This window comes from Salmo salar, chromosome 18, assembly GCF_965601325.2.
Source record: "Salmo salar chromosome 18, fSalSal1, whole genome shotgun sequence".
NCBI lineage: Eukaryota > Metazoa > Chordata > Actinopteri > Salmoniformes > Salmonidae > Salmo > Salmo salar.
Genome location: NC_138308.1, coordinates 35,218,248 through 35,241,464, shown reverse-complemented (window position 1 = coordinate 35,241,464; position 23,217 = coordinate 35,218,248). Strand labels below are relative to the sequence as shown.

The following is a 23,217-nucleotide window of genomic DNA, read 5'->3' as shown; positions in this document are numbered from 1 at the left end:
ATGTGGGCGGAGTCAAAATCGCTTAACCCGAACTCTTTCCGTCTTCATCAAAGTCACCTAAGTTGAGGTAAATGTCGAAGGTATCAACGTCAACGAAAGCAAATCTTAATCGAACCTAACCTACATTGATAAAAATATAAACAATGGAAGTAAGTGAGACTGTCATTATGCATAATGTTCTTTGTAATTTTTATATGACCAACTACCGCACCGATGTTAGCATAGCGTTAAGTAGTACCCATAGTATATACAATAGTATATACAATAGTATATACAATAGTATATACAATAATGAAATCACCTAGTCCCAACATACATGGCAAGTCAAGAAAAGTCATTGTAAACTGAAGTTAAATAAGAAAAACGTAAAAACATATTTACGAAGAAAGCATACACATTGCTTTGAAACAGTGTCCAAGGAAAGATTTTTGGCATGTTAGTGCATTGATGTGAGAAATAGTGTTTGCAGTCGATTGTGAAAAATACTTGGGCTAATTCAGTTCCAACTGTGTTCAAAACTGTTATGTATGCTGGAGTATAAAGTCCTTGGAGGACTTTTTGTGTGAATGACGCCCCCCCCCCCCCCTCCTCACATCAGCATCCAGCTCTGCAGGATCAGGTACTGTACAGGCTATTAGCTAAAGTAAGGTGCATTCTTGTACACACATCCCTAGAGGTTCCCTTACATTACTTAATGACCACCATCTGTTTTCTTTCTAGACGATACTGAAAACAAAATGCACGGCGAACTGGGAGCTGTGAACTGGGTATGTAGTCTACTGTGTAATGCTGAAGGCTTGATGCATGGCAATATATAATAGTCGTGATGACTTGTTGAGTAGTTCTAGATATCACTGAAAACCCCTTTAGTAATAGTGGCTTTTGTTTGCATTGTGGTATTGTGAAAGTGGGGTGTAATTTGACTTGATCACCCAATGAGGCACTACTCTTAATATTAATTCTTCCTTTTTCTTCAAGGAAGCATATGTTCTTCTAAGTGTAACAGTACTCTTCTTGCGTTGTGTACAATCTATCATCGACACGAACTCGAACTTGTAACACCAGTCATGGAGCTTTATTCTGATAGGAACAGCACAAAATTACACGTCATGCAATGCACGGCTCACCATCCAACTCTGCACTCACGCACTGTACAAAATATACAACCCCCCCACCAGACATAGTAAGTTGCGAGCTAGTATTAGCTGGAATTCTCTACAACAAAATACTCAACGAACACTCACCAAAAAAAGCTGCATCTTATGTGTGATGTTCGAATAACATTTACACATAAATTGATATAAACTGTACATTTAAATCATCACTTGGGAGTATAAAAATCACTTTTGACGTATAGTGCTTTGCAACCAACAACCTACCGCTGGTTGTTGGTGGTAGTGATGGCCGAGAGAGGGAGGCGAAGCGAGAGACCCATCTCTGTCCAAAAGCTGTCCACCTTAAGCAGATCCTGAATTATTAAAGAAGTGATGAGTTTTGTATGGGGGGCGATGAAAGAAGGTCGAATGTATGCTAGTCTAGAAAAAAAGTATTGCTATTTTGGTACACACAAGGCATATTTGATCTAACAGAAGTTTCGTAATGCTTAGGTTGTTATGAGTTGCACTGTAAGGGAGGACTTGATAGACTGTAGACGCAAGTGATTAAACAGTAGACTAAATCCAATTCTAATTTCACCTCACATTTGTCCATAAAAAAATTGGATGTGGTTTAGTCTTTTTTTTATAATAGAATAAATACATTACAACAATTCCAGTTTTCTTTTACGCATGCTACTTTATGTTACATTTCACCGAATGTTTAACGTTTCATGATCGACTATTATTTGCCTAACTGCTATTGAGCTCTGCTTAGGTTGTAGTTTTAAAGCATAGCCAACAAGGACAGCCTACGTTTAACATAATCCACTTTTAATTGCAGTTAGAAATATTCTTACCGTCTTTACAGCATGTCGGAAAAATAAAGTAGCCTTCTGTGAAATTCAAGCAGGGTTGCCAGGTTCAGCTCAAATTTCTAGTCCAATGACCACTCAAAACCCGCACAAAAGGCCTGAAAACTAGCCAAAATGTTTTTGCCCAGCAAGAAAGGAGTTGACACATTAAACCCAATAAACCCTTTTCCATAACATAATCAAGTGAATTTAAGTAGGAATATCTGTGTAACTTGTAACGACGTAATTATCAAAATTCGGTTTTCCATCAAAATAATAAAAATTGCAGAGCTAGCGTGAAGAAATAAAGGAAATTGAATATGTCCCAAGAGAAATTATAATTTGACCTTATTAAACTCGACAGATAATTTTCCATCAGTGGATGTCGATTTAACTTGTTTGACTGCTTTGATTGTCAATAAATGTCACATCCTGACCAGTAAAGGGGTTATTTGTTATTATAGCTTGGTCAGGACGTGGCAGGGGGTATTTGTTTTATATGGTTCGGGGTGTGTGTGTATGTAGAGGGGTGTTTGATTTATGTATTCCGGGGTTTTGGTCATTGTTCTATGTTTGTATATTTCTATGTCTGTTCTAGGGTGTTTAGATCTGTGTTTAGATAATTGGGATTAGGGCCTTCAATTGGAGGCAGCTGTCTATCGTTGCCTCTGATTGAAGGTCCTATAATTAGGAATGTGTTTGTCATGGGATTTGTGGGAGGTTGTTCTTTGCATAGCTTTGTGTTTGCAAGACTGTTTGTTGTCCGTTCATTGTTTTCGTGGTTTATTTTGTAAAATAAACATGAGCATTCATGTACGCCTTGGTCCATTCACTACGACGACCGTGACAATAAATCCCTTTTGAAATGTGCATAACTAAATCCGACAGGAACGTTTGAGTGATGAAAGTTGGACAGAGGTTCTCGAAATCTCTTCACAAAAAACACTTAAAAAAAATAAGAAAAATAAGAATGTTAGACAATTTTTCTGGCAATTGTGCCTCATTATGTTCTAGATGTTAAGACTACAACCCGTTATAAATGGACTACTTGCAAGACTGACTTGTCATTTCAATAGGCATAGGCTACTGACTCAAATCTGGGTTTATGATTGTAATTCAATTTTGCCATGGTTTGCTTAACTAGATGCAGGTAGCCTATAGCCGCTGATAGGCCTACATCTCATTTCAGATACAGTAGTCTAGGCAAGCTGTAGGCAAGATGTCCAGTTAAAGAAAGGTTATATGTAAAAAAATAAAAAAATATTTAAAGATGTAAACTGAACGATTTAGCAACTTGCTTAGTTCAAATTGACAGACACATTTATTCAACTTGTAGAGATAGGCGAATTTGTGGTACAAATTGCTTGCGTTGTCCAATAGCCTGCTGGAATAGGCTACTGAGGATGGGGTCTTAATTTTAATCACTGAACAAATATTAATAATATGGATATGAACTGAATATGCTTGACAACATCAGCCAGCGTTTTTTTTTATTTTTACCTGTAGCCTAATCTGTCTGACTGTTAAAATCAATCTAATGCATTCTAACAACACCTGGCAGTTGCCATCGATCTGTGACCATGATCACAATTGATAACTTCCACATGTATTAACTAAACAAACATGGCCATTAATAATTGCATAATAACACAAGGCTACAACAACAATAAATTAGAGTTAAAGACTATTTATTAAATCAGTTTGCCAGCTCCATGTAGTCTACACAATTGGCACGAATTGATTTGCGGACTCCAGTAATACCATAATTTCAACATATTTGTTGTATCAAATGGTAGGCTAAGGCTACAGTAGCCTACAATGGCATAGAACTGAATTGGCTACATGATGGCCAGCATATGTTATGTATCATTCTCCACATTTAATGTCAGTTTCATTGTGGACTGTTCTCTGTAACAGAAGCATGCAAGGGAGTTCCATTACTTCAATTTCAAATGTCCACTTGTGTAGCGCTCGAGACCCAAGAACAGAGCATGCTTAAAACCCATGTAAAACCCATAGCTTGATAAGCTTTTCCATAAGTAAATTCAACATTATAATGCAGTTTAAATCATCTAATGGGTTCTAGTGGGCTAAAAGTTTTTTTTCCAGTGCTAGCGCATGAATGTTTTATGGAAAAAAATGACAATTTAGATAGTCTACTTACAACTGGTAAAACGTTTTTATGGCGTGCGCGTGTGCTCTCTGTCTCTCACTCACGTGACTCAGCTGCCTGCTGCAGCGCCTGGGGGCTGGACCTTTCCGATCATGGCTAGAAGGCTCCAACTCTCCCCAAACTCACTCACTCAACAGCCGTTTGATAGTCAGCAGCAACAGATCACATTGAAATATATCTTTTTGAAATGCTATGGCGGCCGCGGTGCAATCTAGAAGTTGACCCCCTCCCAAAAAACTGCGACCAGTACATTTTCACCTGCGACATCGTTTTCAAAGTAGCCCAATATGCTAGAAAAAAGTGGACATGGCAACCCTGAGTTCAAATCCGAAACCGAAAGTAACCTAGGCTATACCGTGCTGTAACCTACCGTTACTCTATAAGGTACAATGAACAAAAATATAAACGGAACATGAAACAATTTCAAAGATTTTACTGAGCTACAGTTCATATAAGGAAATCAGTCAATGAAAATAAATAAATGAGGCCCTAATCTATGGATTTGACATAACTGGGCAGGGGCACAACCATGTGTGGGCCTGGGAGGGCATAGGCCCACCCACTTGGGAGCCAGGCCCAACCACTGGGGAGCCAGGTCCAGAATGTGTTTTTCCACACAAAAGGGCTTTATTACAGATAGAAATACTCCTCAGTTTCATCAGCTGTCCGAGTGGCTGGTCTCAGACAATCCTGCAGGTGAAGAAGCCGGATATGGAGGTTTTGGACTGGCGTGGTTACACATGGTCTGTGGTTGTGAGGTCGGTTGGAGGACTGTAGACTTGTTTATGTGCTGCTGTGCAGTTTGTTGCTAACCTTACTTTGCTACCTGCCAACTTTCCGGTTTTTACTTTTTCATTTTTTTTTCATTCACCTTTTTCACCCTGGACGCTTTATCTGGACGTGGTTCGTCAGGACCTCCACCAGCCGAAGCTAAGTAGTAACATTAACAGTATGACTTCTAATTGCAGTCGCTGTACTCATAATATACAGGAGAACGATTGCCTTATGGCGAGGATAGCTGTGCTGCAAGTCCAGCTTCATACGCAATCGTTAGGCAAGGGTAATTTAAGTGTAGGAAAGGATGAAACAGCGTCTGTGCCACAAATAAGTACAGATAGTAGTAAAAATCCTGCGCACAGTCCCCGCAGCCAGACAATTTTCTCATGGCTTCTGGAAGGAAATGCTGTAGGAATGCTCAACCGGTGTTGCTCATTCATCCGACAGAAACTTTTAACCGGTTCTCCCCATTAAGCAACGGGTCGGAGTCAGAGGCCGAGCCTTCTCTGGTCTAGTTTTGTCCCATGGAATAAATGTTGTGGATCTTAATGTTTTTCCTCATAATCCTGGACTATCGGACCACCATTTTATTACGTTTGCAATCGCAACAAATAATCTGCTCAGACCCCAACCAAGGATCATCAAAAGCCGTGCTATAAATTCTTGGACAACCCAAACATTCCTAGATGCCCTTCCAGACTCCCTCCACCTACCCAAGGACGTCAGAGTAAAAAATCAGTTAACCACCTAACTGACAAATTTAATTTAACCTTGCGTAATACCCTAGATGCAGTTGTACCCCTAAAAACAAAAAACATTTGTCTGTCATAAGAAACTAGCTCCCTGGTATACAGAAAATACCTGAGACCGGGAAGCAATTATCCAGCAAATTGGAAATTAAATGGCGCTACACCAAACTGGAAGTCTTCCGACGAGCTTGGAAAGACAGTACCGTGCAGTATCGAAGAGCCCTCACTGCTGCTCGATCATCCTATTTTTCCAACTTAATTGAGGAAAATAAGAACAATCCAAAATGGATTTTTGATACTGTTGGAAAGTTAACTAAAAAGCAGCATTCCCCAAGAGAGGATGGCTTTCACTTCAGCAGTGGTAAATTCATGAACTTCTTTGACGAAAAGATCATGATCATTAGAAAGCAAATTACGGGCTCCACTTTAAATCTGCGAGTAAATCTGCGTTGTCCTGTGTCTGCACAACACTGCCAGGTCCTAGGATCAAGGGAGACACTCACGTTTTTTAATACTACATCTCTTGACACATTGATGAAATGAATCATGGCCTCTAAACCTTCAAGCTGCATACTGGACCCTATTCCAACTAAACTACTGAAAGAGCTGCTTCCTGTCCTTGGCCCTCCTATGTTGAACATAATAAACAGCTCTCTATCCACCGGATGTGTACCAAACTCACTAAAAGTGGCAGTAATAAAGCTTCTCTTGAAAAAGCCAAACCTTGACCCAGAAAATATTAAACTATTGGTCTATTTCGAATCTCCCATTCCTCTCAAAACATGTTGAAAAAGCTGTTGCGCAGCAACTCACTGCCTTTCTGAAGACAAACAATGTATACGAAACGCTTCAGTCTGGTTTTAGACCACATCATATTACTGTGACTGCACTTGTGAAGGTGGTAAATTACCTTTTAATTGCGTCAGACCGAGGCTCTGCATCTGTCCTCATGCTCCTAGACCTTAGTGCTGCTTTTGATACCATCGATCACCACATTCTTTCGGAGAGATTGGAAACCAAAATTGGTCTACACAGACAAGTTCTGGCCTGGTTTAGATTTTATCTGTCGGAAAGATATCACTTTGTCTCTGTAGATGGTTTGTCCTCTGACAAATCAACTGTAAATTTCAATGTTCCTCAAGGCTCCATTTTAGGACCACTATTGTTTTCACTATATATTTTACCTCTTAGTGATGTCATTCGGAAACATAATGTTAACTTTCACTGCTATGCGGACGACACACAGCTGTATTTTCGATGAAACATGGTGAATCCCCAAAATTGCCCTCCCTGGAAGCCTGTGTTTCAGACATAAGGAAGTGGATGGCGGCAAATTTTCTACTTTTAACCTGTTTGGGATAGGGGGCAGTGTTTTCACGGCCGGATAAAAAACATACCCGATTTTCTACTTTTAAACTCGGACAAAACAGAGATGCTAGTTCTAGGTCCCAAGAAACAAAGAGATCTTCTGTTGAATCTGACAATTAATCTTGATGGTTGTACAGTCGTCTCAAATAAAACTGTGAAGGACCTCAGCGTTACTCTGGACCCTGATCTCTCTTTTGATGAGCATATCAAGACTGTTTCAAGGACAACTTTTTTTTCCATCTACGTAACATTGCAAAAGTCTGAAACTTTCTGTCTAAAAATGATGCAGAAAAGTTAGTCCATGCTTTTGTCACTTCTAGGGTAGACTACTGCAATGCTCTACTTTCCGGCTACCCGGATAAAGCACTAAATAAACTTCAGTTAGTGCTAAACATAGCTGCTAGAATCTTGGCTAGAACCCCAAAAATTATCATATTACTCCAGTGCTAGCCTCTCTACACTGGCTTCCTGTTGAGGCTAGGGCTAATTTCAAGGTTTTACTGCTAACCTACAAAGCATTACATGGGCTTGCGCCTACCTATCTTTCCGATTTTGGTCCTGCCGTACATACCTACACGTACGCTACGGTCACAAGACGCAGGCCTCCTTACTGTCCCTAGAATTTGTAAGCAAACAGCTGGAGGCAGGGCTTTCTCCTATAGAGCTCCATTTTTATGGAATGGTCTGCCTATCCATGTGAGAGACGTAGACTCAGTCTCGACCTTTAAGTCTTTATTGAAGACTCATCTCTCAGTAGGTACAATGATTGAGTGTAGTCTGGCCCAGGAGAAATGCTCACTATCAAGGATGTGCACAAAATTTGAGAGAAAAACCTTTTTTGTGCATAATGGAACATTTCTGGGATCTTTTATTTCAGCTCATGAAACATGTGACCAACACATTACATTTTGCATGTATATTTTTGTTCAGTATATGTTATTTTCAGCAGTATACTGACTGTGGCTGTCACTGGTGTAGAGAGGAGTAGGCAGGAAGAAGTCGCAGGTTTAGAACTACTGAATTTATTTAAGCACCATAGATGAAAGCGTGACAAAACCCAAATGCTGTTTTGCTCGAAATATATCTTCATAAACAAGGCACAGAGCGAACCCAAAGTGCAAAATATAAAGTACTCAGGAAATAGTAGGAGAACTTCCTCTCAGGAAAACAAGTAACATTTACAATGACCGACAAAGACAAATGGCAGAGGGATTATATATACAGTGATAGTGGGGATTGGAACCAGGTGTGTGTAATGATGACGAGACAAGTCCTGGGTTGATGAGTGAAGGGCGTTTGACAGCAGTAAGTTCGGCAGCAGCTAGAAGGCCGGCGATGCCGAATGCCTGAGCTGGACATGAGGGGGAACCAAAGCGAAGGCTGGTGTGGCAGCCAAAACATATAAATGTGAATCGATTCTTAATTGCGATATGGTTCTAGAATCATAAAGCGCTTTACTTTCATGTCACATGAAAATAATTTCACAAATGCTAAATATACACTTACTGTACAATGTTTTAACCGGCTTTATCACAGTTCTAGAAGACAGTGTTTTTCAGTGACAACATGTTTCTGGCAGTCTTCTTCCATTACACACAGGTGTCCGAAGCATGCTAGATAGCTAATTAGCACAGGTGGTCTCTCTGTCTTCCATCTGTCATCTATAAACATGTGCTGTTACATGGAGATATGGTCATGTGGGAACACTAACCCTCATCCTATAAGGGTGTGTATCAATTTAACCCTTTGTTTTTTGAAAATAATTTTTCGCTGATATGAAAGATAAGGTCCTTATGCTTTTAAAACCGTAACACAAGTGATGCATGTTAATGTCAGGGATCTTAACAAAACTCCCCCCTACAGAAGACACCTTCCTCCAATGACTCTTATGTGTAATGTCATGGAACTGAGTCATTACCAAGGGTTAGATGTAATGTAATGGAACGGAGTCATGACCAAGGGTTAGATGTAATGTAATGGAACTGAGTCATAACCAAGGGTTAGATGTAATGTAATGGAACTGAGTCATTACCAAGGGTTAGATGTAATGTAATGGAACTGAGAGTCATGACCAAGGGTTAGATGTAATGTAATGGAACTGAGAGTCATGACCAAGGGTTAGATGTAATGTAATGGAACTGAGTCATGACCAAGGGCTAGATGTAATGTAATGGAACTGAGAGTCATGACCAAGGGTTAGATGTAATGTAATGGGCAAGATGTAATGGAACTGAGAGTCATGACCAAGGCCTAGATGTAATGTAATGTAATGGAACTGAGAGTCATGACCAAGGGTTAGATGTAATGTAATGGAACTGAGAGTCATGACCAAGGGCTAGATGTAATGTAATGGAACTGAGAGTCATGACCAAGGGCTAGATGTAATGTAATGGAACTGAGAGTCATGACCAAGGGTTAGATGTAATGTAATGGAACTGAGTCATGACCAAGGGCTAGATGTAATGGAACTGAGAGTCATGACCATGGGCTAGATGTAATGTAATGGAACTGAGTCATGACCAAGGGCTAGATGTAATGTAATGGAACTGAGTCATGACCAAGGGCTAGATGTAATGTAATGGAACTGAGAGTCATGACCAAGGGTTAGATGTAATGTAATGGAACTGAGAGTCATGACCAAGGGCTAGATGTAATGTAATGGAACTGAGTCATGACCAAGGCCTAGATGTAATGTAATGGAACTGAGAGTCATGACCAAGGGTTAGATGTAATGTAATGGACCGGAGAGTCATGACCAAGGGTTAGATGTAATGTAATGGAACTGAGAGTCATGATCAAGGGTTAGATGTAATGTAATGGGCTAGATGTAATGTAATGGAACTGATAGTCATGACCAAGGGTTAGATGTAATGTAATGGGCTAGATGTAATGTAATGGAACTGAGAGTCATGACCAAGGCCTAGATGTAATGTCATGGAACTGAGAGTCATGACCAAGGGTTAGATGTAATGTAATGGAACTGAGAGTCATGACCAAGGGCTAGATGTAATGTAATGGAACTGAGTCATGACCAAGGGCTAGATGTAATGTAATGGAACTGAGAGTCATGACCAAGAGTTAGATGTAATGTAATGGAACTGAGTCATGACCAAGGCCTAGATGTAATGTAATGGAACTGAGAGTCATGACCAAGGGTTAGATGTAATGTAATGGAACTGAGAGTCATGACCAAGGGCTAGATGTAATGTAATGGAACTGAGAGTCATGACCAAGGGTTAGATGTAATGTAATGGGCTAGATGTAATGTAATGGAACTGAGAGTCATGACCAAGGGCTAGATGTAATGTAATGGAACTGAGTCATGACCAAGGGTTAGATGTAATGGAACTGAGTCATGACCAAGGGTTAGATGTAATGTAATGGAACTGAGAGTCATGACCAAGGGCTAGATGTAATGTAATGGAACTGAGTCATGACCAAGGGCTAGATGTAATGGAACTGAGAGTCATGACCATGGGCTAGATGTAATGTAATGGAACTGAGTCATGACCAAGGGCTAGATGTAATGTAATGGAACTGAGAGTCATGACCAAGGGTTAGATGTAATGTAATGTAATGGAACTGAGTCATGACCAAGGCCTAGATGTAATGTAATGGAACTGAGAGTCATGACCAAGGGTTAGATGTAATGTAATGGAACTGAGAGTCATGACCAAGGGCTAGATGTAATGTAATGGAACTGAGAGTCATGACCAAGGGTTAGATGTAATGTAATGGGCTAGATGTAATGTAATGGAACTGAGAGTCATGACCAAGGGCTAGATGTAATGTAATGGAACTGAGTCATGACCAAGGGTTAGATGTAATGGAACTGAGTCATGACCAAGGGTTAGATGTAATGTAATGGAACTGAGAGTCATGACCATGGGCTAGATGTAATGTAATGGAACTGAGTCATGACCAAGGGTTAGATGTAATGGAACTGAGTCATGATCAAGGGTTAGATGTAATGTAATGGAACTGAGTCATGACCAAGGGTTAGATGTAATGTAATGGAACTGAGAGTCATGACCAAGGGCTAGATGTAATGTAATGGAACTGAGAGTCATGACCAAGGGTTAGATGTAATGTAATGGAACTGAGAGTCATGACCAAGGGTTAGATGTAATGTAATGGAACTGAGAGTCATGACTAAGGGTTAGATGTAATGTAATGGAACTGAGAGTCATGACCAAGGGCTAGATGTAATGTAATGGAACTGAGAGTCATGACCGAGGCCTAGATGTAATGTAGTCTCAAAGACTGTAGAGTATGGCAGCCTGTAGACTTGCTTTAGTGCACAAGTTCAAACTGTAGATGACAACATCCATCCCCACTAGTCTATAAGGGTGTTGTAGTTTTAGCTCTCCTGTGGCCTGAGTGTGGACGGAGATTTCACAATGGAATATAAACAATTTACAGTTTTATGAATATTCAATCTAAAGTGTAAATGGAAATAACAAAATCACTGTTACATAACAAATCAACATCAGACAGGGAGAGAAATCAGCTGATCAAGATAATCTATATCTAAATCTGGAACCTGATTAATAGACAACATGAATCTCATATAAAATATATAACATAATCATACCAAAATGACCTATTACGTTTGTTCATTACTGTAAGTAACTTAGGCCTACCACCCTAGCCATTTAGCTAACTGACAGATTTAGTTACAAAATATCTTTCTCTTTTCTAAGTGACTGTAAATTAGGACTTATCAGAAGGCTGCATGTTTAAAAACTTCAAACTGGCAGTAGGCCTATTGGGAGGAGGACAGGAATCTCTGAGTGGGAGAAAAAAAGCACACATTTCCCAATAATAACCTTTATTATGGCACCATCTAGTTGGATTATAGGAGAGATGACAGTCTGCCTCCGTGTCACTCAAAGTAGGCAGAAGTCCAGATAAAAAATCTCTGAATAATCAATCATTCACACAAAGCCTATAGGAAATTAAATTACTGCAGGCTATTTGGCCAAGCCAATATCTGTTATAATGCAATAGGCCTATCGTTGCACTGTTTTCCATATTGACATATTATAATGATGATGAGAGCCTATAGGCTACACCATAATATACATGACACAACACAAGATCACCAGAGATTGTTTTGTAGCCTACAATTTATTCATGTATAGCCTATAAAATAACATTGCTGCAACTTTCAATCTTATAGAATAACTGACATTACATAATATCTGAAGATGTAGGACGACTGAGATCTACGCAGACTACTCCGCCTTTAAAAGGCCTGTCCGCTCGACAGTGTTGCCAACTTAGCGACTTTGTCGCTATATTTAGCGAGTATTCAGACCCCTCTAGCGACACATATTCAAAAAAAGCAACTAGCGACGTTATTCCTCTCTCCTACAGCGTCCATCATTATTACATGCACATGGCCAATTATGCAAATTAGGTGATGACGTCATTTAGCAACTTTTAGGACAGCCAATAGCTACTTTCCTTACTGAGGAGTTGGCAACACTGCATACAGTGTTGAATGGATTATTAGCAGGGCTGGGGGAACTGGGAAGTGGGTGTGCGGTTAACCCACCCCTCGTCTTCTTTAGCAACTGCCCGTGTTATTTTGGGATCGGGAACAAAGTATTTCGGTCTCAATGACAACATGAAGCACATAAGAGTTGAATGGTCTGACAGTACACATCGATGCACGGATTTTAGGAGCACCTAAATATATCCGAGATAGGCTATATGATTAATAACTGTAGCCTAGCCTATAGCCATTAGGACTACCACCTAGCTCCTAGCATATACACTGCCTTCAGAAAGTATTCAATCCACTTGATTTATTCCACATTTTGTGTTATAGCCTGCATTCAACATGGATTATATGTATTTATTTTCTCGCCCATCTACACACACTACCCCATAATAAAAGTGAAAACATGTTTTTAGACATTTTTGCAAATGTATTGAAACTGAAATACAGAAATATTTCATTTTACATAAGTATTGACACCATTAAGTCAATACATGTTAGAATTATGTAAGGCAGTGATTACAGCTGTGAGTCTTTCTGGGTAAGGCTCTAAGAGCTTTGCACACCTGGATTGTACAATACATGCCCATTATTTTTTTCTTCTAGCTCTGTCAAGATGGTTGTTGATAATTGCTAGACAGATATTTTCAAGTCTTGCCACAGATTTTCAAGCCCATTTAAATCAAAACTGTAATTAGGCCACTCAGGAACATTAAATGTCACCTTGGTAAGCAACTCCGGTGTATATTTGGCCTTGTGTTTTAGGTTGTTGTCCAGCTGAAAGGTACATTTGTCTCCCAGTGTCTGTTGGAAAGCAGACTGAATCAAGTTTTCCTCTAGGATTTTGCCTGTGCTTAGCTCTATTCCGTTTATTTTTATCCCCCCAAAATTTCCCTTATCCTTGCCGATGACAAGCATACCCATAACATGATTCAGTCACCACAATGCTTGAAAATATGAAGAGTGGTACTCAGTGATGTGTTGTGTTTGCCCCAAACATAACACGTTGTAATTCAGGACATAAAGTTAATTTCTTTGCCACATTTTGTGCAGTTTTACTTTAGTGCCGTATTGCAAACAGGATGCATGTTTTGGAATATTTTTATTCTATAGAGGCTTCCTTCTTTTCACTCTGTTATTTAGGTTAGTATTGTGGAGTAACTACAATGTTGTTGATCCATCCTCAGTTTTCTCCTAATGCGACCATTCAACACTGTAACTGTTTTAAAGTCATTGGCCTCATGGTGAAATCCATGAACGGTTTCCATCCTCTCCGGCAACTGAGTTAGGAAGGACGCTTGTATCTTTGTAGTGACTGGGTGTATTGATGAACCATCCAAAGTGTTATTAATAACTTCACCATGCTCAAAGGTATATTCAATGTCTGCCCTTCTTTGCGAGGAATTGGAAAACATCCCTGATCTTTGTGGTTGAATTTGTTTCATATTCACTGCTCGACTACTAAGGGACCTTACAGATAATTGTATGTCTGGGGTACAGAGATAAGGTAGTCATTCAAAAATCATGTTAAACACTGTTATTGCACAAAGAGTGAGTCCATGCAACTAATTATTTGACTTGTTAAGCACATTTTTACTCCTGAACTTATTTAGGCTTGTCATAACAAAGGGGTTGAATACTTATTGACTCACAACATTTCCTATTTTTATTTGAAATTAATTTGTACAAATTTCTAAAAACATAATTACACTTTGACATTATGGGTTATTGTGTGTAGGCCAGTGACACAAAATCTAAATTTAATCCATTTTAAATTCAGGCAACAAAAAAAAGTCAAAGGGTAGGCCCCATCCCAATAGCTTGCACATGACCAGTGCCCCATAGGCATGATTCAGATCTTTGAAATGTTTACATTTTTCTCAAATTTCCAGTCACAACACTATCAATACAAATGCACAGTTGCAGACCCAGGCAATTTCTCCCACTGTTGCATCAGATGGTCTTAATATTGAGCAAAAGGAGGAAGTGCGCATGTCCTCTTTTTTTGTGTATAGCCCCTCTCTCACCATTGGTGGAGAAACACGTTGTGTTTGACAGGACTAATAACGCTTGCATCAGCCTACTCGCAATTGCTACTCATCTGAGTGTGTGTTCTCCCAAGCTTCTCCAGGAACTGCCAATTTTCTCACGAATTACCGTTATTCAGAGTTCTGCCCCACAATTTCCATCAAAATTGAGAAGATAAACGGACACACAATGACCAATTCGGTCTCCACCGACGAAATCTTGGAGAAGAATGGAAATAAGAAGAAAAGCCGTAAAGACAAGTTGATGAGATTTTTGAATAGGAATATGTTAGTGATAATGACGGTGTCTGGAGTTCTAGTAGGCGTCGGCCTCGGAATGATGGTTCGGAATATGAACCTAACCCGGGCGCAGATGACTTATTTCGCTTTCCCCGGTGAGATGCTTCTGAGGATGTTGAAGATGATTATCCTTCCTCTGGTCGTGTGCAGCCTGATCTCCGGCGCCGCCAGCCTGGACACGCGCTCCCTGGGGAAACTAGGAGGCATCGCGGTCTCCTACTTCCTGGTGACCACACTCATCGCATCGGGAATCGGTGTGTCCCTCGCCTTCATTATCAAACCGGGAGTCGGTGCCGGGGCTCTAAACACAAATAATCTAGGTCTCGAGAGCGTCAATACCAACAAGGAGACCACGGATTCGTTTTTAGATCTTGCAAGGTAACGGTTGCGGGATGAGGTTATTGTTTCAATAGGCTAATACATGTATTCTGTTAAAGAGTGTTTCTTGAAAGGAAATCAACTAGCATGGCTGAGGGGGTGAGATGACTGAGGGGCGGGTAGTAGTGGAGTAGATGTATGCTCCACTAATTCACCCGGGCGCAGTACTGTAGCCTATATAGGTTACCCACGTGAGAGCCCAGACGCATGCTTGTTCCAGTACTTACATGGGATTACATGCTCTCAGAAATCAACAGACCAAGGTCTGGATATAGATGATTATTGATCAATATTTGGGGGGGAATTAGTCAACATATGTTTTTCATTTACGTGATTCGTTTATGCATAATGGTACGATATAAAACAGTAAGAAAAACAAAACAGACCGTGACAGGAAGAATCACTGCAAAAAAACGAAATAACTATAGCATTCCCACGAGACAAAGGTTCTTACACAGTGTGTCATTGGGTGTCTGTCTCTCTCGCTATCAATAGCTGCCTGTCTGTGTGTCTGCCTACCTAACTCCCTGTCTGCCCGTCTGTGTGTCTGCCTACCTAACTCCCTTTCTACCTGAATGACTGTCTGTCTGTCGGTCTGTGTCCAACTATCTGCCCGTCAAACCTTCTGCCTGCTCTCCTATCTATCTGTCTGCCTTCCTGTCTGTCTGCCCGCTTGTCCATCTGTCTGTCTGCATCTGAGGGGAAGCTGACAGCTGTTAAACCAGGGATTATATTCTGCACAAGGAAAAGTTATCTGTAGGGAAGCACAAGCTACACCACAGCTGGCGTATGTTAACTACACAGGCATGCTCACAACCATATATCCCAGCCATATATCATAGCCATATATCCCAGTCATGTATCATAGCCATATATCCCAGCCATATATCCCAGCCATGTATCATAGCCATATATCCCAGCCATATATCCCAGCCATGTATCATAGCCATATATCCCAGCCATATATCCCAGCCATGTATCATAGCCATATATCCCAGCCATGTATCATAGCCATATATCCCAGCCATGTATCATAGCCATATATCCCAGCCATATATCCCAGCCATGTATCCCAGCCATATATCCCAGCCATGTATCATAGCCATATATCCCAGCCATGTATCATAGCCATATATCCCAGCCATGTATCATAGCCATATATCCCAGCCATGTATCATAGCCATATATCCCAGCCATGTATCATAGCCATATATCCCAGCCATGTTTTTATTTTATTTTATTTCACCTTTATTTAACCAGGTAGGCAAGTTGAGAACAAGTTCTCATTTACAATTGCGACCTGGCCAAGATAAAGCAAAGCAGTTCGACAACATACAAAAACACAGAGTTACACATGGAGTAAAACGACATATAATCAATAATATAGTAGAAAAATAAGACTATATACAATGTGAGCAAATGATGTGACATAAGGCAAAAAAGGCCATGGTGGCAGAGTAAATACAGTATAGCAAGTAAAACACTGGAATGGTAGATTTGTTATTTGAAGAAAGTTCAAAGTTAAAATATAAATAATATGGTGCAAAGGAGCAAAATAAATAAATACAGTAGGGAAGAGGTAGTAGTTTGGGCAAATTTTTTGATGGGCTATGTACAGGTGCAGTGATCTGTGAGCTGCTCTGACAGCTGGTGCTTAAAGTTAGTGAGGGAGATAAGTGTTTCCAGTTTCAGAGATTTTTGTAGTTCGTTCCAGTCATTGGCAGCAGAGAACTGGAAGGAGAGACGACCAAAGGAGGAGTTTTAGGGGTGACCAGAGAGATATACCTGCTGGAGCGCGTGCTACAGGTGGGTGCTGCTATGGTGACCAGTGAGCGGAGATAAGGGGGGACTTTACCTAGCAGGGTCTTGTAGATGACCTGGAGCCAATGTGTTTGGCGACGATTATGAAGCGAAGGCCAGCCAACGAGAGCGTACAGGTCGCAGTGGTGGGTAGTATATGGGGCTTTGGTGACAAAAGGATGGCACTGTGATAGACTGCATCCAGCTTGTTGAGTAGGGTATTGGAGGCTATTTTGTAAATGACATCGCCGAAGTGGAGGATTGGTAGGATGGTCAGTTTTACGAGGGTATGTTTGGCAGCATGAGTGAAGGATGCTTTGTTGCGAAATAGGAAGCCAATTCTAGATTTAACTTTGGATTGGAGATGTTTGATGTGAGTCTGGAAGGAGAGTTTACAGTCTAACCAGACACCTAGGTAATTGTAGTTGTCCACAAATTCTAAGACAGAACTGTCCAGAGAAGTGATGCTGGACAGGCGGGCAGGTGCAGGCAGTGATCGGTTGAAGAGCATGCATTTAGTTTTACTTGTATTTAGGAGCAGTTAGAGACCACGGAAGGAGAGTTGTATGGCATTGAAGCTCGTCTGGAGTGTTGTTAACACAGTGTCCAAAGAAGGGCCAGAAGTATACAGAATGGTGTCGTTTGCATAGAGGTGGATCAGAGATTCACCAGCAGCAAGAGCGACATCATTGATGTATACAGAGAAAAGAGTTGGCCCAAGAATTGAACCCTGTGGTACCCCCATAGACTGCCAGAGGTCCGGACAGCAGGCCCTCCGATTTGACACACTGAACTCTATCAGAGAAGTAGTTGGTGAACCAGGCGACGCAATCGTTTGAGAAACCAAGGCTACTGAGTCTGCCGATGAGGATGTGGTGATTAACAGAGTCAAAAGCTTTGGCCAGGTCAATGAATACGGCAGCACAGTATTGTTTCTTATCGATGGCGGTTACGATGTCGTTTAGGACCTTGAGCATGGCTGAGGTGCACCCATGACCAGCTCTGAAACCAGATTGCATAGCGGAGAGGGTGCGGTGGGATTCGAAATGGTCGGTAATCTGTTTGTTGACTTGGCTTTCGAAGACCTTAGAAAGGCAGGGTAGGATGGATATAGGTCTGTAGCAATTTGGGTCAAGAGTGTCACCTCCTTTGAAGAGGGGGATGACAGCAGCTGCTTTCCAATCTATGGGAATCTCAGACGACACGAAAGAGAGGTTGAACAGGCTAGTAATAGGGGTTGCAATAATTTCGGCAGATAATTTCAGAAAGAAAGGGTCCAGATTGTCAAGCCCAGCTGATTTGTAGGGGTCCAGATTTTGCAACTCTTTCAGAACATCAGCTGAATAGATTTGGGAGAAGGAGAAATGGGGGAGGCTTGGGCAGGTAGCTGTGGGGGGTGCAGTGCTGTTGAATGCAGTAGGGGTAGCCAGGTGGAAAGCAAGGCCAGCCGTAGAAAAATGCTTATTGAAATTCTCAATTATAGTGGGCTTATCGGTGGTGACAGAGTTTCCTATCCTCAGTGCAGTGGGCAGTTGGGAGGAGGTGTTCTTATTCTCCATGGACTTTACAATGTCCCAGAACTTTTTAGAGTTTGAGTTGCAGGAAGCAAATTTCTGTTTGAAAAAGCTAGCCTTGGCGTTTCTAACTGCCTGTATGTATTGGTTTCTAACTTCCCTGAAAAGTTGCATATCGCGGGGGCAGTTCGATGCTAATGCAGAACGCCACAGGATATTTTTGTGTTGGTTAAGGGCAGTCAGGTCTGGGGAGAACCAAGGGCTATATCTGTTCCTGGTTCTAAATTTCTTGAAAGGGGCATGCTTATTTAAGATGGTGAGGAAGGCATTTAAAAAAAATAACCAGGCATCCTCTACTGACGGGATGAGGTCAATATCCTTCCAGGATACTGGGGCCAGGTCGATTAGAAAGGCTTGCTCGTTGAAATGTTTCAGGGAGCGTTTGACAGTGATGAGTGGAGGTCGTTTGACCGCTGACCCATTACGGATGCAGGCAATGAGGCAGTGATCGCTGAGATCTTGGTTGAAGACAGCAGAGGTGTATTTAGAGGGCACGTTGGTTAGGATGATATCTATGAGGGTGCCAGTGTTTGCGGCTTTGGGGTTGTACCTGGTGGGTTCATTAATCATTTGTGTGAGATTGAGGGCATCAAGCTTGGATTGTAGGATGGCTGGGGTGTTAAGCATGACCCAGTTTAGGTCACCTAGTAGCACGAGCTCTGAAGATAGATGGGGGGCAATCAGTTCACATATGGTGTCCAGAGCACAGCTAGGGGCCGAGGGGGATCTATAGCAGGCGGCAACGGTGAGAGACTTGTTTTTAGAGAGGTGGATTTTTAAAAGTAGAAGTTCAAATTGTTTGGGTACAGACCTAGATAGCAGGACAGAACTCTGCAGGCTATCTCTGCAGTAGATTGCAATACCGCCCCCTTTGGTCGTTCTGTCTTGTCTGAAAACGTTGTAGTTAGGGATGAAGATTTCAGAGTTTTTGGTGGACTTCCTAAGCCAGGATTCAGACACGGCTAAGACATCCGGGTTGGCAGAAAGTGCTAAAGCAGTGAATAAAACAAACTTAGGGAGGAGGCTTCTAATGTTAACATGCATGAAACCAAGGCTATTACGGTTACAGAAGTCATCAAAAGAGAGCACCTGGGGAATAGGAGTGGAGCTAGGCACTGCAGGGCCTGGATTCACCTCTACATCCCCAGAGGAGCAGAGAAGGATGAGTATGAGGGTACGGCTAAAAGCTATGAGAATTGGTCGTCTGTGACGTCCAGAATAGAGAGAAAAAGGAGCAGGTTTCTGGGGGCGATAAAATAGCTTCAAGGTATAATGTACAGACAAAGGTATGGTGGGATGTGAATACAGTGGAGGTAAACCTAGCCATTTAGTGATGATGAGAGAGATATTGTCTCTAGAAACATAATTGAAACCAGAAGATGTCATAGCATGTGTGGGTGGGGGAACTGAGAGGTTGGATAAGGGATAATGAGCAGGGCTAGAGGCTCTACAGTGAAATAAGCCAATAAACACTAACCAGAACAGCAATGGACAAGGCATATTGACATTAAGGAGAGGCATGCTTAGCCGAGTGATCAAAGGGTCCAGTGAGATTCCTCATATATCCCAGCCATGTATCCCAGCCATGTATCCCAGCCATGTATCCCAGCCATGTATCCCAGCCATGTATCCCAGCCATGTATCCCAGCCATGTATCCTAGCCATATATCATAGCCATATATCCCAGCCATGTATCATAGCCATATATCATAGCCATGTGTATACCTGTCCTGAAGTATTAGTGGTCTATTACAAACTGCCTGGGACAAGAATCCACCTGTCCTGAAGTATTAGTGGTCCATTACAAACTGTCTGGGACAAGAATATACCTGTCCTGAAGTATTAGTGATCTATTACAAACTGTCTGGGACAAGAAACCACCTGTCCTGAAGTATTAGTGGTCCATTACAAACTGTCTGGGACAAGAATCCACCTGTCCTGAAGTATTAGTGGTCCATTACAAACTGTCTGGGACAAGAATCTACTTGTCCTGAAGTATTAGTGATCTATTACAAACTGTCTGGGACAAGAAACCACCTGTCCTGAAGTATTAGTGATCTATTACAAACTGAGAATACAGATGATTATTAGTTTTACTCCGTCCTCAAGTGCCACATTCTAGATGTTGATATATCCTATCTCACTGACACTTCATTTATAACTGGCTTACTTTACTTTACCTTTAACTTGGGGCTGCAGGTAGCCTAGTGGTTAGAGCATTGGGCCAGTAACTGAAAGGTTGCTGGATTGAATCCCCGAGCTGACAATCTGTTCTCCCCCTGAACAAGACAGTTAACCCACTGTTCCCCGGCAGGCCGTCATTGTAAATAAGAATTTGTTCTTAAATGACTTGCCTGGTTAAGTAAAGGTTATATTTAAATTTGTTTTATCTATACTTACTTACTTTACTAGGTGACTCAGTTCAGATCAAATATCTATTTAACAAAGGAGAGCTGTCCTAAGATGACATGGCTGTCTAACTTATTAACGTCACTAATTGACAATTAGAGAGCGAGTAAACACCTGGTTTCTCATGTCTAAATCAGTTACTTATTGAAAGGTGAGAATGGAAACACTCAAGGACAGCAGTGCTGCACCCCAGCATTGTGTGGTTTAACTATGCTGCACCCCAGCGTTATGTGGTTTAACTATGCTGCACCCCAGCGTTATGTGGTTTAACTATGCTGCACCCCAGCGTTATGTGGTTTAACTATGCTGCACCCCAGCGTTATGTGGTTTAACTATGCTGCACCCCAGCGTTATGTGGTTTAACTATGCTGCACCCCAGCGTTATGTGGTTTAACTATGCTGCACCCCAGCGTTATGTGGTTTAACTATGCTGCACCCCAGCGTTATGTGGTTTAACTATGCTGCACCCCAGCGTTATGTGGTTTAACTATGCTGCACCCCAGCGTTATGTGGTTTAACTATGCTGCACCCCAGCGTTATGTGGTTTAACTATGCTGCACCCCAGCGTTATGTGGTTTAACTATGCTGCACCCCAGCGTTATGTGGTTTAACTATGCTGCACCCCAGCGTTATGTGGTTTAACTATGCTGCACCCCAGCGTTATGTGGTTTAACTATGCTGCACCCCAGCGTTATGTGGTTTAACTATGCTGCACCCCAGCGTTATGTGGTTTAACTATGCTGCACCCCAGCGTTATGTGGTTTAACTATGCTGCACCCCAGCATTATGTGGGTAGTGAACCACCCCAGCATTATGTGGTTTAACTATGTGGGTAGTGAACCACCCCAGCATTATGTGGTTTAACTATGTGGGTAAATTAAAGGAGAAGTTTACAAAAAATCCAGGAACTGCCAAGTGATTCCATACATTGAAAGTACTGTAGTTCTGTGAAGTTTGCCCTCTCCCCCTCTGTCTCCCCTGGAGTGCAGAACTGAGACAGCTGCAAAAACGGGTCATGCTGGATGCAGGCCTCGCTCTGCTCTGTGGTCAGTTGTTAGGTATCTCTGCTGATATGGCAGTCGGCTACATAAAATATTATATAAAATAATCACAAATATTTTAGGTAGAAAAGTACACATTTCCTGATTCAAAACCGCTAGTACTTTTGACAAAATTAGCTAATGTGGCTGTACACTTTCAAAAAAACAATGAATTTGTCCACAGTTTGCGTATTTGTGCATTCATTGACCACAGAGCAGAGCCAGCAACGTCACTAGTCACATGACCCGCAGCTGTTTCAGTTCTCCACTAGAGGGAGAGAAGGGGAGAGGGCAAACTCCACTGAAATAGTTTCAATATATGGAATCACTTGGGAGTCCCTGGATTTTGGGTAAACTTCTCCTTTAAGAGTTGTTGGTTTATAAGTTCAATAAATTCCATTGTTAAATAAATTCCATGGCCTCATTGAACAATTGATTTAAACATTTAATTTGTTTCTTAACCTCTGCCATCATTAATATTATGTAATCAGAGAAAAACATGATTGAAGTTGTGAATTTACAACAGATTCTGTGGTTGTTCATCGTGTAAGGCTTGCTTTGTAGTGGTTAAACGCTTCTTGTTGTGTTACTGATGAACCAGAGAGAGGGGCTTTGTCCCAAGTATGTCTCCTGCATCAAAGTGTTCACTTGTTCACTTCCCATCACTTCTAACCACTAGTATCTGAAAGGTTGCTGGATTGAATCCCCGAGCTGACAAGATAAATATCTGTTCTTCCCCTGAACAAGGCAGTTAACCCACTGTTCCCCGGCAGGCCGTCATTGTAAATAAACATTTGTTCTTAACTTGACTTGCCTGGTTAAATAAAGGTTAAACAAAACCATTTAAAAAATCATTCACAAGGAGATTACTGGTTTAAGAAATATGAATGAAACTCCCACTAATCCATGCCTCCACTAATCCAATGCTTCATGATTTGTGGGAAGTAGTGAACAAGTGCACACTTCAGGAAAGGGCATATTATTAGGATGTACCCCTGGTTCAAGACTAACACATTAATGAAACCTCTCCTGTTTATCTTGTCTTCCTCTGCAGGAATTTGTTCCCAGCTAACCTTGTGGCTGCAGCATTCCGTTCTGTAAGTATATCTATCTCTCTCTCTTCACCCCTCGTCATCTTTCTCTCCTCTCTCTCTCGCCTCTCTTCATC

The 23,217-nt window shown here is 41.4% G+C and overlaps 2 protein-coding genes across 12 annotated transcripts in view; one reads left to right on the top strand and one right to left on the bottom strand.

Annotated features, from left to right (window-relative positions):
* The window catches only part of LOC106577369 (butyrophilin subfamily 3 member A2), a 45,525-nt gene extending 41,264 nt beyond the window's left edge, over positions 1-4,261 (bottom strand). For 8 of the 11 annotated variants that reach the window (XM_082964913.1, XM_082964919.1, XM_082964921.1 and 5 more), the window contains exon 1: positions 1,955-2,036. The gene's annotated coding sequence lies outside the window, so the exon portion shown is untranslated. Of the gene's footprint in view, positions 1-1,379; positions 1,464-1,954; positions 2,037-4,112 lie in introns of those variants that run through there. The other 3 variants (XM_082964915.1, XM_082964916.1, XM_082964917.1) reach the window with 3 other exon arrangements.
* Positions 4,262-13,838: 9,577 nt separating this feature from the next.
* The window catches only part of LOC106577368 (neutral amino acid transporter A), a 40,470-nt gene continuing 31,091 nt past the window's right edge, over positions 13,839-23,217 (top strand). Inside the window, exons 1-2 of the mRNA XM_014155332.3 lie at positions 13,839-15,226; positions 23,104-23,146. Coding sequence (XP_014010807.1) covers positions 14,739-15,226; positions 23,104-23,146 — 531 coding nt within the window. The 5' untranslated portion in view covers positions 13,839-14,738. The remainder of the gene's footprint in view (positions 15,227-23,103; positions 23,147-23,217) is intronic.